Source organism: Hermetia illucens, chromosome 6, assembly GCF_905115235.1.
Source record: "Hermetia illucens chromosome 6, iHerIll2.2.curated.20191125, whole genome shotgun sequence".
Lineage (NCBI taxonomy): Eukaryota > Metazoa > Arthropoda > Insecta > Diptera > Stratiomyidae > Hermetia > Hermetia illucens.
The window spans coordinates 62,375,928-62,391,704 of NC_051854.1; the positions used below are offsets into that span (position 1 = coordinate 62,375,928).

The 15,777-nt window shown below is 42.4% G+C and overlaps 1 protein-coding gene across 1 annotated transcript; it reads left to right on the top strand.

Moving 5' to 3' along the window:
• The first annotated feature begins 5,632 nt into the window (after window positions 1–5,632).
• LOC119659554 (phenoloxidase-activating factor 2) lies at window positions 5,633–11,247 on the top strand. Its single transcript, XM_038067703.1, has 5 exons — window positions 5,633–5,911; window positions 9,777–9,916; window positions 9,986–10,239; window positions 10,302–10,731; window positions 10,786–11,247. Exons 1-5 carry the CDS (start codon window positions 5,737–5,739, stop codon window positions 10,942–10,944), a joined length of 1,158 nt encoding a protein of 385 aa, XP_037923631.1. The 5' UTR covers window positions 5,633–5,736; the 3' UTR covers window positions 10,945–11,247.
• The last annotated feature ends 4,530 nt before the right edge of the window (window positions 11,248–15,777 follow it).

Consider the following 15,777-nt stretch of genomic DNA (forward strand, 5'->3'; position numbering starts at 1 on the left):
TTGTGATTTTCGACCCTAGATAGGAGAAATTGTCAACGGTCTCAAAGTTGTATTCCCCTATCCTTATTCTTGTTCGTGCTTGTGTTTGACCAGTGCGGTTTGATGTTGTTGGTTGATTCGTCTTCGGTGCTGACGTTGCCACCATGTATTTTGTCTTGCCTTCATTGATGTGCAGCCCAAGATCTCGCGCCGCCTGGTCGATCTGGATGAAGGCAGTTTGAACGTCTCGGGTGGTTCTTCCCATGATGTCGATATCGTCAGCATAGGCCAGTAGTTGGGTGGACTTGAAGAGGATCGTACCTCTTGCATTCACCTCAGCATCACGGATCACCTTCTCGAGGGCCAGGTTAAAGAGGACGCATGATAGCGCATCCCCTTGTCGTAGACCGTTGTTGATGTCGAATGGTCTTGAGAGTGATCCTGCTGCTTTTATCTGGCCTCGCACATTGGTCAGGGTCAGCCTAGTCAGTCTTATTAATTTCGTCGGGATACCGAATTCTCTCATGGCCGTGTACAGTTTTACCCTGGCTATGCTATCATAGGCGGCTTTAAAGTCGATGAACAGATGATGCAACTGTTGTCCATATTCCAACAGTTTTTCCATCGCCTGCCGTAGAGAGAAAATCTGATCTGTTGTTGATTTGCCTGGAGTGAAGCCTCTTTGGTATGGGCCAATGATGTTCTGGGCGTATGGGGCTATCCGGCCTAGCAAGATAGTGGAGAATATCTTATAGATGGTACTCAGCAACGTGATACCTCTATAATTGCTGCACTGTGTGATATCTCCCTTTTTATGTATGAGACAGATTATGCCTCGCAATCGTCAGGCATTGATTCGCTGTCCCATACCTTGAGCACAAGTTGATGAACCACTTGGTGTAACTGGTCGCCTCCATATTTAACCAATTCGGCTGTAATTCCATCGGCTCCTGGCGACTTATGATTTTTTAGCCGATGAATTGCACGGACTGTTTCTCCTAAACTTGGTGGTGGCAGTATTTGTCCGTCGTCTTCAGTTGGCGGGACCTCCAACTCGCCGATGTTCTGGTTGTTCAGTAGCTCATCAAAGTACTCAACCCATCGCTCTCATATGCCCATTCTGTCGGAAATCAGATTTCCCTCTTTGTCTCGGCAGGATGAGCATCGAGGTGTATAAGGCTTCATCCTGCTGACTTGTTGGTAAAACTTCCGCGCCTGGTGCGGTTGCTCCCTGTACTTTTCTAGTTCACAGACTTGTTGGTTCTCCCAGGCTTCCTTTTTCCGTAAAAGAAGTCGCTTCTCCGCTCGACGGAGTTCGTGATAAGTCTCTGCGCGTGCCCGCGTTCTTTGAGAATGCAACATTACTCGGTATGCGGCATTCTTCCGTTCCGTTGCTAGCTTACATTCATCGTCAAACCAGCCGTTCCGACTCCTTTTGCGGCTGGGGCCAAGTATATTTGTGGCCGTATCCATGATAACGTTCTTCAGATGGTTGTGAAGATCATTAGTTGATGCTTCATCTCCAGGTCCTCTATTGACTGCGGTTATTGCGGCATCCATTTCCCTCTTATAGGTGTCGCGGAGGGTTGTGTTGTGGATGGCTTCAGTGTTCACTCTCACCTGATTGTCAGAGGGGATTCTAGGTGGTATTGTTATTCGAGCTCGGAGCACCATGCCAACGAGATAGTGATCCGAGTCTATATTGGCCCCCCTATATGTTCTGACATTCATCAAGGCTGAGAGGTGGCGGCGTTCGATCAACACGTGGTCAATTTGGTTGAAAGTGGTCCCGTCTGGAGAGGCCCACGTATGTTTGTGGACCGCTTTCCGCGCAAACTAGGTACTTCCAACAACCATTTCGTGTGACCCTGCTAATTGAATAGTCCGCAGTCCGTTATCATTTGTTTTTTCGTGTAAGCTATGGGAGCCAACGTATCGCCTGAATACGGGCTCCTTCCCTACTTGGCTGTTGAAATCCCCAAGTATGATTTTGATATCATATCTGGGACAGGCTTCGAGGGCTCTTTCTACTGCCTCGTAGAAGGTATCCTTCTCCGACTCTGCAGTCTCCTCTGTAGGGGCGTGAACGTTTATGAGGCTTATATTTCTAAACTTGCCTCGCAAGCGCAGAGTGCATAGCCGTTCGCTTATGCTTTCAAAGCCGATAACAGCAGGTTTCATTTTTTGGCTGACTAAGAAACCTACTCCGAGTACATGGTTTACTGGATGGCCGCTATAATATATGGTGTAGTGGCTCTTCTCCAGGAAACCGGTCCCTGTCCATCGCATCTCTTGCAACGCTGTTACATCAGCCCTATATTGGGACAGGGTATCGGCTAGCTGCTTATCAGCTTCATCTCTGTACAGGGAGCGCACGTTCCATGAGAAAATGCGCAAATCGTTGTTCCTTTGTCGTTGCCGGGTCCGTCGTTTTAAAATCCGTCCTATCCGAGGCTCGTGTTGTGGCTTCGTAACAAGTTGTTTTCCATGTAAGGTTGTCAGCCCTACCCAACCCCCAACCTGGAGGACCAGTTGGTACAATTTGTCCCGTTTTTAGGCGCGGGACACTCGCCTTCATCCTTCTCCGTCTGCAGCTTTTCGTCAAGAAAGAGCTCCCAGCGGTCACCACGTGGAGGTGGAGATAGGGTTTGGTAGTAGAGCTGTTGGTGTTGGTTCAGCAGGCATTTCCCAGGTTTTATGCTCCATCGTGGGTACCAATCCACGTTTCGCCCCGGGACCTATACTACCCTTTGACCACCCATTCCGATATTTGCTCAAATAAACTTACTAATAGTATATTACCAACTTTTAGAAATTAACTGAAAAACCCTGAGTTTATCCTAGGAGCACTAAATTCATGATGATGATGATGAATGTGTCAAAGTTGTAGCAGTTCAAACTTATTCATTTCGTGCGAATTTACCGCATCCTAAGCCATACAAATAAGATACTCACGTTCAGACCAATATTGGCAAGTGAATTCTCGTTAGCGCGAATTACGTGACCATACCATCGAAAATGCCTCACCCGCAATTTTTTCACAATCGGTGCAACCCCATATCGATCGCGGATATCCTCATTTCAAATGGGATGAAAACATGTCACGCCACTAGTCCAATGCAACATCTTCGTTTCCATTACCACAAGACGCCGTTCATTGTCTTTTATAGTCGGTCAGCACTCAGAACTATAGATAGCGGCAGGCGGACGACATTGCGGTAAATTTTAGATTTGAGACGTTTACTGATACGTTGATCACAAACAACACCAGTTGTGGAATGCCACGTCATCCAGGTTGCGTTAATGCATGAAGCAATTTCATTATGCAGTTCTCCATTGGCTGATAGCGTTGACCCGGGATATATAAACTGCTCAGTTCTGGGCAGGTTACTGCCATTGACAGAACTTCAATGTACCCAGGCTTGTATATTTATTGAAAGAATAAAACAATAGATTTAATAAATCTATTGTTTCCCAAGACTTCTTCCTAATTTATGGATGCCAAATAACAGGAAACAGAAACCAAAATATATTAAAACCGAAAAGAAAAAGAATTTAAGAATATCCAAAGGGATACTTAAGAAGTTTTTGCTGGTTGCACCATTTACAGATATATCTTCCTACTAAAGCCGATGAATAGGTTTGCAACTATTACTTGACGCGGTGCAATTTGGGACAAGTATAAAAACATTTTTGAGATTTGCAACCAACAAACATATATTCATTATTAGAACATCGCATGAAGGTACAATTTAAGTAGAAAAAGCACGGAGAGAAAGTAAAAAATTATACAAGCCCTCAAGTCCTTTATTCCCAGCTCTTGAGAAAATTTCGGCTCGGTCGCAAGCGGTGAACAGGAGATCTCAACTCCACACATTGCTTCAATATTATCCGAAAGGTGGTGACCATGAATGTCCCTCACAAGACCATCGAAAAACCTGCGACCACCTGCAAGTTCTTTCTGATGCGACATACAAATTCCCTTCACTTTCCGAAATTTTCCACAGTATCGCAGCTCAAATGCATCGCATTTGTCATCACTCGCACTAAGAATAAGAGCCTTCAGTTGCCTACGCTTCTCAATCCCACTATCGAACGACAGCCGAGCGCCGTAAGTGAAGCGTCGAAAGTAAACCATCATCAATTCCTAAATCGAATGCAGACCGTGACGTGATCAGTTGAGATGCAACTGACCTTACGGCAGGCTGTGCGCTCGCATAATGTAGCACCAAGACGAAACAGTTAAAGTTGCGAGAAGCCGCAAACCTCTCACCATTATCGTTAGGGTCTCTAAGACAGTTTCCCCAATCATCATGTTCGAGCAACGTATTATCAGGGCCCGCTTTGACAATCAGATCACCTATCAGGACCACAAGGTCATCTTTAGAAAGCCTTTCCTGGACTGCATTTAATTTCTCATAGAAAGCTTCTTTCTCCTCATACTGGACCGGAATCTGGCAATTAGTATTCTGTTCACATGACATAAGGGAGTAGCACAAGGATCCATCCTAGGGCCGGACCTCTGGAACGCTTCCTACGATAGTCTGCTGAAACTCGATATGCCTGAAGAGTCGTACCTGGTCGGTTATGCAGACGACGTTGCGGCACTTTTTGCTGGATGCACTGTTGAACAGGTGCAAAGCAGACTTGGCATATTGATACGACGGGTAAGCGGATGGATAAATGCTCATGGTTTCAGCCTTGCGCTGGAAAAAACTGAAGTAGTCATCCTGACCAGAATCAGAATCCCGACCCTGCATCCCATATCGATCGGCGAGTTGATTATAGAGTCGAGACCAGCGGTTAAATACCTTGGTTTAATGCTCGACTCGAAGATGAGCTTCTTCGAGCAAATCGAAGCAGCAGCGGACAGGTCTGCAGCTGGAGTCGCGGCCTTGAGTCGGCTAATGGCGAATGTCGGCGGCCCTATATCAACTAGGAGACGTCTCCTTATGGGAGCAACGCAGTCGGTTCTTCTCTATGGTGCGGAGGTATGGGCTGATGCCCTTGACAAGGAGGTGCATCGTAAACGCCTCGTTTAAGGAGGAACTTTGCGAGTGGCGTCTGCTTATCGCACTGTCTCCGAGCCGGCTGTGATGGTGATCGCGGGAGCGATCTTCGTTGCCCTCCTTGCCAAGGAGCGCAAAGCTATCTTCCGCCGTAAGGGCGAAAACTTAAGAGAGGTGGTTGCCCGTGAAGAATGTCAACGCACCCTTACCGAGTGGCAAATGAGCCAAAGGGCAGATGGACTGCGTGGCTCACCGACAAACTAGACCCGTGGTTGAACAGAACGCACGGTGAGATTGATTACTTCCTTAGCCAATTTCTAAGTGGGCAGTATGTATGCTACTTTATAAAAACTTGACCGCCATTTTATATGTAATGATGTATGCAATTACTTTATTGTTGATTTCATGAAAAGGTTAGTTCATCTAAAAAACTATCATTATTGGAATCAGTGACTGGTGACCATTTTCTGTTAGCACCTTCATTCACTAGTCGTGTAAGCAGAACTCTTCAGTGATTCAATCTCCCCCACTTAAAACCAAGTATCATTATCATTTTTTATAATAGAAGAAATTACATCTGTAATAATGTTAAATTTGTTATAAATTAAGTAGCAAATCAGATCAGAAGTTTAGTTAGACGGGATGTTTCATATGAATAGTAACGTGTAGATAATTTTGAAAGTGCTCAGTCAATAAAAGATTGTGCAATTTAAACTGATACTAGTGGCAAGTGACAATTACCAGTGATATGAATTCGATTTTCGTTTTTGGAATTATTTCAACTATAGTTGTATTGAAGCACGTTAAAGTGATTGCAGGAGGTGGATTTTCTGCAAATCAATATTTCACTTTTCCTGGACAAAGTCCCCAGCCGGCCCCACCAACAAATCAAAATCCTCCCCCATCAAATCAAAATCTTGGACGTAAGTTAATCTAAAAATATGAACAATGTTATTCTAATGGTTGACTGCGGATTGTAATGTCGGCATTTGAACACAAGTCACTTTTTTATATGAATCGATGGTACTTCCCAAAAATTGAGGACAAGCTCATCGTAGAATATTAATTTGTGAACACTGTTCTGTAAATAAGAAAAATATAATACATTGAAAATCATTGAAGCCTACAACGTATTTAGTATTTTAAATTTCGAACTTGTGGTGCAAATTGCAACAGTCGAAACTTTAGTGCTAATGGAAGGCGGGAAGTTTGGGATAGTTTCTTATCAGTGGAACTATTTCCTTACTAACATTTCAATTGTACAGCAGCATAGAATAGCTTACGGTTATACGGCAGCTATCACAGGAAGGCTATTAGCGTGACGGGTAATCTATATTCATACTCATGAGACCACAAAAATGAAAATAGACCTGAGTGATATTAGTAAAAAGTTCGGTTATTATTTAGAAAAGCGATCCCCTCTCTAAAGAATTAAAGAGCATTTGTATCAGGTGAAAACTCATAGCATGCAGCATCGTGTGCTACTGTACCAGTACAGGAATCCAGCAGTGCTACTCGCGGAGTGGTTCGTAACTCCATTGACCATACCCTGTTCTTCAAGGAGCTCGGTTCATATGGCTTTTTACTATCTGTGTGTCTTGTCTTCAAAAATGTGCAGTCCAAGACCTCGCGCCGCCTGCTCGATCTGGATAAAGGTAAACTGTACATCTAGAGCTGTTCTTCCCATGATGTCAATATCGACAGCGTAGGCAAGTCGTTAGGTGGACTTGAAGAGGATGGTGCCTCTTGCATTTACATCTGAATCACATCACTTTCTCCAGAGCCAGGTTAAAGAGGACGCACGACAAGGCATCCCTTGTGTTAGACTGTTGTTGATGTTGAATGGTTTTGAAAGTGATGCTGCTTTTATCTGGCCTCGCACATTGGTCAGGGTTAGTTAAGTCAGTCTTATTAATTTCGTTGAGATACCGAATTCTCTCATAGCAGTGTACAGTTTTACGCTGGCTATGCTATCATTGGCGGCTTTAAAGTCGATGAATAGATGGTGCAACTGGTGGAAAACAGTTTTTCCATCGCTGGCCGCAGAGGGAAAATTTCATCTGTTGTTGATTTGCCTAGAGTGAAGCCTCTTTGGTATGGGTCAATGATGTTCTGGGGGTATGGGGTTATCCGGCCTAACAAGATAAGGGAGATGGCACTCAGCAACGTGATATCTCTATAATTGCGGTGCAGTGTGATATCTCCCTTTTTATGTATGAGACAGATAATGCCTCTTTGCCAGTCGTCAGGCATTGATTCGCTATTCCACACCTTGAGCACAAGTTGATGAACCACTTGGTGTAATTGGTCGCCTCCACATTTAGTCAATTCGGCTGTAATTCCATCGGCCCCTGGTGACTCATGGTTTTTAAGCCTGTGAATTGCATGGACTGTTTTTCTATACTTGGTGATGCCAGCATTTATCCGTCGTCTTCAGTTGGCGGGACCTCCAACTTGCCCCCTCACGGATATTTTGGTTGTTGAGCAGTTCATCAAAATACTCAACCCATCGCTCCAATATGCCCATTCTGTCGGAAATCAGATTTCCCTCTTTGTCTCGGCAGGATGAACATCGAGGTGTGTAAGGCTTCATCCTCTTGATTTTTTGGTAAAACTTCTGCGCCTGGTGAGGATGTTCCCTGTACTTTTCGAGTTCACAGACTTGTTGGTTCTCCCAGGCTTCCTTTTTCCGTCTGTGAAGTCAATTCTCCGCTTGACGGAGTTCGTTATAAGTCTCTGCGCGTGCCCGCGTTCTTTGAGAATGCAACATTACTCGGTACGCGGCATTCTTCTGTACCTTTCTTCGCTTACATTCACCGTCGAACCAGCCGTTCCGACTTTTCTTGCGGGTGAGGCCAAGTATGTTTGTGGTCGTATCAATAATAACGTTCTTCAGGTGTTCTGAAGATTATTTGTTGATGCTTCATCTCCAGGACATCTGTTAGCTGCGGTTATTGCGGCATCCATTTCGCCCTTATAGGTGTTACGGATGGCTGTGTTGTGAATGGCTTCAGTATTCACTCTCACCTGATTGTCAGAGGTGATTGTAGTTGGCGTTGTAATTCAAAGTCGGAGCACTATGCCAACGAGATAGTGATCCGAGTCTATATTGTCCCCCCTATATGTTCTGACATTCATCCAGACTTAGAGGTGGCGGCGTTCGATCTGCACATCGTCAATTTGGTTGAAAGTGGTCCCGTCTGGAGAGGCCCATAAATATTTGTGGGTCGCTTTCGTGCGATATTGCTAACTGAATAATCCGCAGTCCGTTATCGTTGGTATCCCTATGTAAGCTACGGGAGCCGATGTATCGCCTTAATACGGGCTCCGTCTCTACTTGACTGTTGAAATCTCCAAGTATGATTTTGGTATCAGACTTGGGACAGGCTTCGAGGGTCCGCTCAACTGCCTCGTAGAAGGTATCCTTCTCCGACTCTGCAGCCTCCTCTGTAGGGGCGTGAACGTTTATGAGGCTTATATTTCTAAATTTTCCTCGCAAGCGCACAGTGCATAGCCTTTCACTTATATTTTCAAAGTCGATAATAGCAGGTTTCATTATTTGTCTAAGAAACCTACTCCGAGATAGTTTACTGATTGGCGGCTATAATATAATGTCTAGCGGCTATTCTCCAGGAAACCAGTAACTGGCCAGCGCATGTCTTGCAACGGTTTGTACAGGGAGCGCACGTTCCATAAGAAAATGCGCAACTCATTATTCCGTTGTCGTTGCCGAACTCGTCGTTTTAAAATCTATCCTGTCCGAGGCTCCTTCCATGGCTTCGTAACTTGGGTTTTCGGTGTAGGGTTGTCAGCCCTACCCAACCCCCAATCTGGAGGACCAGTTGGTACAGTTTGTCCTGTTTTTAGGCGCAAGAAACTCGCCTTCATCCTTCTTCGCCTGCAGTTTTTCATTAAGAAAGAACTGCCAGCGATCACCACGTGGAGGTGGAGATGGGGTCGTCCTCAGACAACGGAAATTCCAAAACCTGGGACACACTGATACTCGTTCTTTTTCATATGTAGTCTATAAAAGGATGATATTCATGCAGTGCAGTCGGTCCCACCAACAAACCGGCGAGCGTTAAAAATATTGCCCTTAAGCTTTATTCATACTATTCAGGAGCTAACGTGTCCAGCGCCTAACATATCAAACACAAAAGAATTCTTCCATATATTTACTATGAAAGTATTCATGCTATCTAGCAGCAGGCGGTCCGTATCTAGCACGGGGTTTGTCGAGCGCAGCGCAGACGAAAGCATACTATCCAGCAAATAGCGTATCCAGCAAATTTTCGAAAAACGTATGTATTCAGCTTCGCGAGGTAACGGTATTTCCATGCGCACTGTGTCAAAGTGATCAAAACTCAGTGCAAGTTGTGACATGATTTTTCGGACAGAAAGCCAAATCGTAAACTTTTATTTGTCACCTAATGTATTCGTCAGTTGCACTCCCATATAAGCGGATACTTCTCTTAAGAAGACAAATTGTTGACATCTGAATGTCCCTACTTAACATACGCCTAAGTCTCAAAATACAATATCCATGAGAACAGCTGCTCAAATAAAGTTAATAATAGTATATTATAAAAATCTACTGTGAAACCTCATTTAAGTTCATCCTAGAAGCACACCACTTTGTAACAATATAAATAATAGCATAAGATAGAAAAATAGAAAGTTTGGTGGTCCCATCGGTATTAACGAAGGTGTAACACGTAAAAATTGTGTTTTTTTACCATTTGTACTGTTATGATTACTCTGATTGATTTACCTTGCCTTTACTTACAGCATTAGCACGACAATTAATCAGTGGCACAGTACCACCAACTGGATCCGGTTCAGGCATCACATGTATATGTGTGCCAATAGGATCTTGTGCTACTCCAACAGATGGAAGTGGACAAATAGATATTAGAATTGTGAATACTGTAAGCCTTAATATGAAAACTTCAATTTAATCCTTACGTGAACTACTTTACCTCTATTGTTCTTTGCAGCCCGGTGCTACTTCTGCCCCTATACTCGCATGTGCTGCTGGATTAGTGATTTGCTGTTCCACAACTCCCTATCAATGCGGCGTGAGGTATCCTCCCATACAAGGAGCTCCCACCCCAGTACCACCTCAGGCAGCTTATGGAGAATATCCTTGGCAAGCTGTTTTATTGACGACAACTGATGTTTACCTTGGATCAGGAGCTCTTATAAGTTCTAGACATGTTCTAACAGCAGCGCATAAAATCGCTAATCTTCCGTATGTAACAACTGGAGAAAATAAGACCAATTCATGGAGCTATCTATTCTAATACATTTCAGAATTAATACATATAAGGTGCGCCTAGGCGAGTGGAATTCAGCTTCTACAAGCGAACCTATTCCAGCGCAGGAATACCTTGTCGCTGCTGCAACTATTAATCCCGGATTCAATGGTGCAAATCTTCAAAACGATGTTGCTGTTATTACCTTAGCAACGCCTGTTACACTGGGACTCACCCCTACGATAGCAACTGTATGTTTACCAACAGCGTCTTACACTGGACAGCGTTGTTATGTATCGGGTTGGGGCAAAAATGATTTTGGAGCTGTTGGACAATATCAAGCCATTCAGAAGGAGGTCGATGTTCCGATTAGGAGCACGGCCGATTGCCAGAGCTCTTTATCAGCTACTCGATTGGGGCCTAACTTCGTTTTCAACCCAGTAAGCTTTATTTGTGCTGGTGGAGAACCTGGAAAAGATGCTTGCACGGTATTCCACGCGATATTTATATATAGTTCTTAATACTTATTGAATTACTTACAGGGAGACGGCGGATCACCTCTAGTCTGCCAAGTGGCAAATCGTTGGTACCTAGCTGGACTAGTAGCTTGGGGTATTGGGTGTGCACAACCGGGTGTCCCTGGTGTATATGTCAATGTAGCATCATATTTACCGTGGATACAGACGATTCTTAGCTCATAATATTTACTTTTCTAATAATAATTTTTACTGTAAGGATTAAAATAAGTTCGATAGAAGTTTAGTCCTACTAAAGTGTAATTTGTTTCTTCTTTTTCAATATTATCGTATTAATAAATTTTTTGTTATTTTTTGAAATAATCACGAGCTAGAAAAAGGATATCCAGTGCTTTATTTAGATTCCATATTGCCGTGTTGCATCTTCGATCATTATTATTATACTTCACACAATTGTTTGCTCCCTCACTGATTCATATACGTTGACCAAGTAACTCTGACTAATAAATAGTAACAAAATAAAGGCAATAGCCAAACCAAGGTTCTTTCTAATTGAGGCCATCGGTGCTTCCCATTTTGCGCTAGTGGTTACAACCTTGAAGCTTTCCATGCATGGCAAGTGTTCAATCCACCATTGTTACGCTAACTATTTATGCTATTCATCATCATCATCATCATCAACGGCGCAACAACTGATATCCGGTCTAGGCCTGTCTTAATAAGGAACTCCAGACATTCCGGTTTTGCGCCGAGGTCCACCAATTCGAAATCCCTAAAAGCTATCTGGCACATGCTAACATAAAAGTCAAGTTTCCCCCAGTGAAAGTTTTTTTTCGTTACATCGGGGAAACCCTGATGTAAGGAAAAACATACATACAACTGAAAACTGACAGCGATAATCGGTGGACTTACTCTACTAACTCACTTGAGGGTTTTGTGATGACCACGTATGCATAACATGCATGAAGTATAATTATATGTACGAGTATTCGTATCTTTTCTGTCCATATTTGTCCTAAAATAAAAACTAGGTATAATAGTAAAACCAGAAAATGCAAAACATTCAAAACATGTAATAGAACACAAAATAAAAAAATAGGAATTCCTCAAACCACTGTACGCTGGTAACATCCCTCTACTCTCTCATCGAGTAATAGACCTTGACCAAATGATTCGAATAACAAAGAGGGGCAAGCAGAGTCGAAGAGAAGATAAACACCAACAAAACCAAGGTTCTCAGTCTGATTGGTCATTGAACTCTTTCTATCTGCATCAACTGGCAGAACATTGAGGGTGTTGATCAACTTGTCTGGCTTGGTAGTGTTGTTCCAGCGTGGAACCGAGTTTGATGTCACCAGATGCATTAACAGCGCTAGCTATGCCTTTGCTGTTTTGTCAGCATCGACATCAAGTTGAGGTTATTCCACGCCCACATTCTCTTCGTGCTGTTATCTGGAAGCAGCGTATGTAAAGTGACCACCACTATCATTAGAAAGCTCCAAGCCTTCGTTAATACCCGTTTCTCCAGTGTCATCGGCGTATTCTGACCTGTACAAATTTCGAATGACGACCTAGATCAGCCAGTTCTCAGTAGATATGTTGACTAGAATGACCAAAAAGTTGGTCGCCGTAGAATTTTGGGAAGTTCTGAGGGAGCCAAAACGTGGTGGACGCTATGCTCCGTTTAGGAGATATTGGTCACCATGTAAACAGAAATTCCAATTTAGGTGTTGCTTTCTTCTACTACGAACAAGGATTTGTTCTTGGAGAGATCCTCAGTAGTACTAATACTATTGTTTTTAAGGCCCACGAATACTTGCTTCTTCAATCCTCAATAAAAATTTTATTAATATCGATTGGTTATTTTGAGCATAAACCTATGAGCTATGAAGAGCACTTCTTACTCTTACGTGCCATTGCACTGTTGCACTTCTGTAAAAAATATAAACATAATGTCAGATGATATTACGAGTACTCGAACGGATGAAGACTTCCGATTCAATTGAAAGGGAGGCTTGCATATAGAATCGGACTGGTCAAACGAAAATAATAAATATAGGAGACTACAACTTTGAGACCGTTGAAAATTTTTCCTATCTAGGGTCGAAAATCACAACAAGCTATGACGACGAAATCCGCGCACGGTTGTTGGCTGCCAATAGATCCTATTTCAATTAACAAAAACTGTTTCGCTCGAAACGTCTCACAATAGGGCCAACACTTTTACTGTACAAGAAATGATCTTTCCAGTTTTCATGTATTCCTCGGAGACTAGTGCAATTAGCTGCGTCAATATTCAGTAACCTTTCGTTGCAATGTTTAAATATTTCCCGGCTTTCTACAACATTTAATTTGTCATCTTTGTGGGTTTCAAATAATGTCCACGTTGTTCCGAAAAATATCATGGCCGCTTTTGAGTGTATGATCTGAGCCTTAATGGGTTGTTTCTTCCTCGAATATTACCTTAATCAATCTATTTCTTTGGCCCATATATAGATGTTGGAACATTCACGGTATGGTCCTTTCCCCTGCTACCTCTAATTTGAATTGTTTTAGTGTTTTCCATGGGTAGGTTTTCTGTAGATATCGATCTTCCCCGTTTCTAATGATTTTAATATGTAGCAATATTATTCCTCCATTTGCTCGGTTTCCATGGCAAAGGCTGTTTTTCTAGAAGAAGCTTTGGTTTGTCTACCATGGCTAGCATATCAATAACATACCTGGTCCAGACAGCGGGCAGCATCACGCGTTTTACTATTAGCTCTTTCAGATCGGCCATAACTAAAAGGTACTTCGATCGCTGCAAGCGATATCATGTGCTCAAGTGCAAAGATGCTATTATAGTTTCACTTATTTATAAATCCTGGCTGCGATCTTTCCTAATGAGTGGAAAAAAGGTTTCATCATCAAAATTCTAAAGAAGGGCTAATGTGCTAAGTGCAGTAATTATAGAGGTATTGGTGTTTCTCCTTCCATCGTAAGTAGCTCAAATAGCTATGGAACGCATTAAAGAATACTTCAAAAATCTAATCGGTATGAGCCACTCTGTATCATTCTGTACCGATCCAACTAACATCGAACCGAATAACTATCAAGCAGGGTATGGCATTTAGATCCCCACTCTATTTGCTGTTCATCGATTTAGGGAAGGTTTCTTATAACGTCAACAAAGAGTGTGCAGGACAGTGCTATACACCGCTGGGCATTCCGGGAAAATTCAGCAACAACAGCCTAAATTGAATAGCTCCACTGTAGCAAAGTCGAAGTCGACTACGACATCAACCTCAAAGGAAAAGAGAAAGGCAAACCACAGTCAGAGGCCATTCTCATTAAGCCGAACGAAGGGAGATCTTTTGCGGAAGTTCTTCGAGAAGTCCGCAACAGCGCCAGGCAAACCACAGTCAGAGGCCATTCTCATTAAGCCGAACGAAGGGAGATCTTTTGCGGAAGTTCTTCGAGAAGTCCGCAACAGCGCCAAACCAGAAGACGCTGCAGTAGACGTTAAATCTATCCGGCGGACTTAAACTGGCGATATACATTTAGAGCTTGGGTCGAAGAAAAAAAAGAAGAGTACGTTTTGCGAGACAGTCCAGATAAAAAAGGATTACCCAGATATGAGCAACCTCAAGGTGGGGATTACGTCTGTCAACTCTAGAGGACAAAAAATTGACTATTGTCACCGCCCATGAGAAGACGAGCCAAGTTCTCCTTTGCGGGAAAATAAAGATCGGATGGGTAATTTGCAGAATAAGGCGAAGGGCAGCTTGCACTGTGGCGAACAACAACGAACAAAACGAAGACTTGTGATGTGAAGTGTAGTGCCGATAGGTAAGTACTATAAACTACACAGGCATATTTCTTCCTTACTAACATTTAACGAAAAACATATTCAAACGTAGCCAAAGGAGATTCGAACTTATTTTATATTTAAGCAAATTTTGTTATTGAATTTACTGTTTATTATTCTTTGAAATCTCAATCCAATAGATCCCAATGGGGCCTGCCGCTCACGATCTGAGGCAGTTTTAGATATTTTTCTCAAGTCAACTTTGAGTTATGTACTATCTGAAAATTTCTTCGGAATTTACAAATAAATAAATTTTCTAACCTTAATAGAAGGGTCTTTTTTAAAAACAAATAAATCGGAGTACCGGAAGCGTCCAGGTGTTGTATTTATCTTGTGTGGAAAAATTCCTATGCACGTTTTCCCATTCGTACATACCTAAAACTTTAAAATATTCTTTGAGATTTGTATCTCCAAACTCCAACCGGGTATGAGTTCATATACGTCTTAGAGTGCGATAAATTTATGTGAAATATACAATTTATACCTTCTATAACTTCATTAATAATAGGTGGGTTTTCCAAACTTTCCAAAATTGTGTATTATATTATTACTTAAAATGATACCAAATTTTGTACTTCTAGGGTGAACTTAAGGGGGTCCTTCCCATTTTCCATTCCATTTTCTTTAGACATTTTTTGTGAAGAACTGGATAAAGATACAAATACGAATTTCATCATATACGAGTATTTACGAATATCTTGAGCATGCGTAATAATTTTTCCAGTCCGATAGCATAGTTCATTATTGAAATACAGAGCAATTTATACACCCATCTCCAAAAAAAGGTGTTTCTCTGCTGCCGCGCTAGAGGGCGCTGCGATCATCTTAAGGCATTTTAACGTGCAGATTAAACTACCGTGGCGGCATGTTAAATTTTTTTTTGTGAATTTTGGTCTTTTTTAAGCCCTTTTAAACGAATAAAAAAAACTACTGAATTAATCGCAATTATCCTAGTTTGCGGACCGTACAAATATGTTCTGAATAAGTCGTGAAAATTTCAAAGAATTTCGTTGAATAGATTTTGGACTATGGTGGCAGCAGATTTTCAATATGCAGTTTTGATAAAAACGTATTTTAAAAGTAGAAAAAATCTCTTTACTCATAGATACAATTGATGCCAAAAAAAATTCGATTCCGCAGATCCGGCACACGGGATGACCTCCTTAATGGGGATTTTTGGATCAATTTCTAAAATATGGTAATATCCCATT

Bases quoted from the DNA above. Each gene is read 5' to 3' on its own strand.
- LOC119659554 (XM_038067703.1), top strand. From the start codon at position 5,737: ATGAATTCGATTTTCGTTTTTGGAATTATTTCAACTATAGTTGTATTG. The intron at 10,240-10,301 runs GTATGTAACAAC...AATACATTTCAG, and splicing joins CATAAAATCGCTAATCTTCC to AATTAATACATATAAGGTGC. The intron at 10,732-10,785 runs GTATTCCACGCG...AATTACTTACAG, and splicing joins CTGGAAAAGATGCTTGCACG to GGAGACGGCGGATCACCTCT.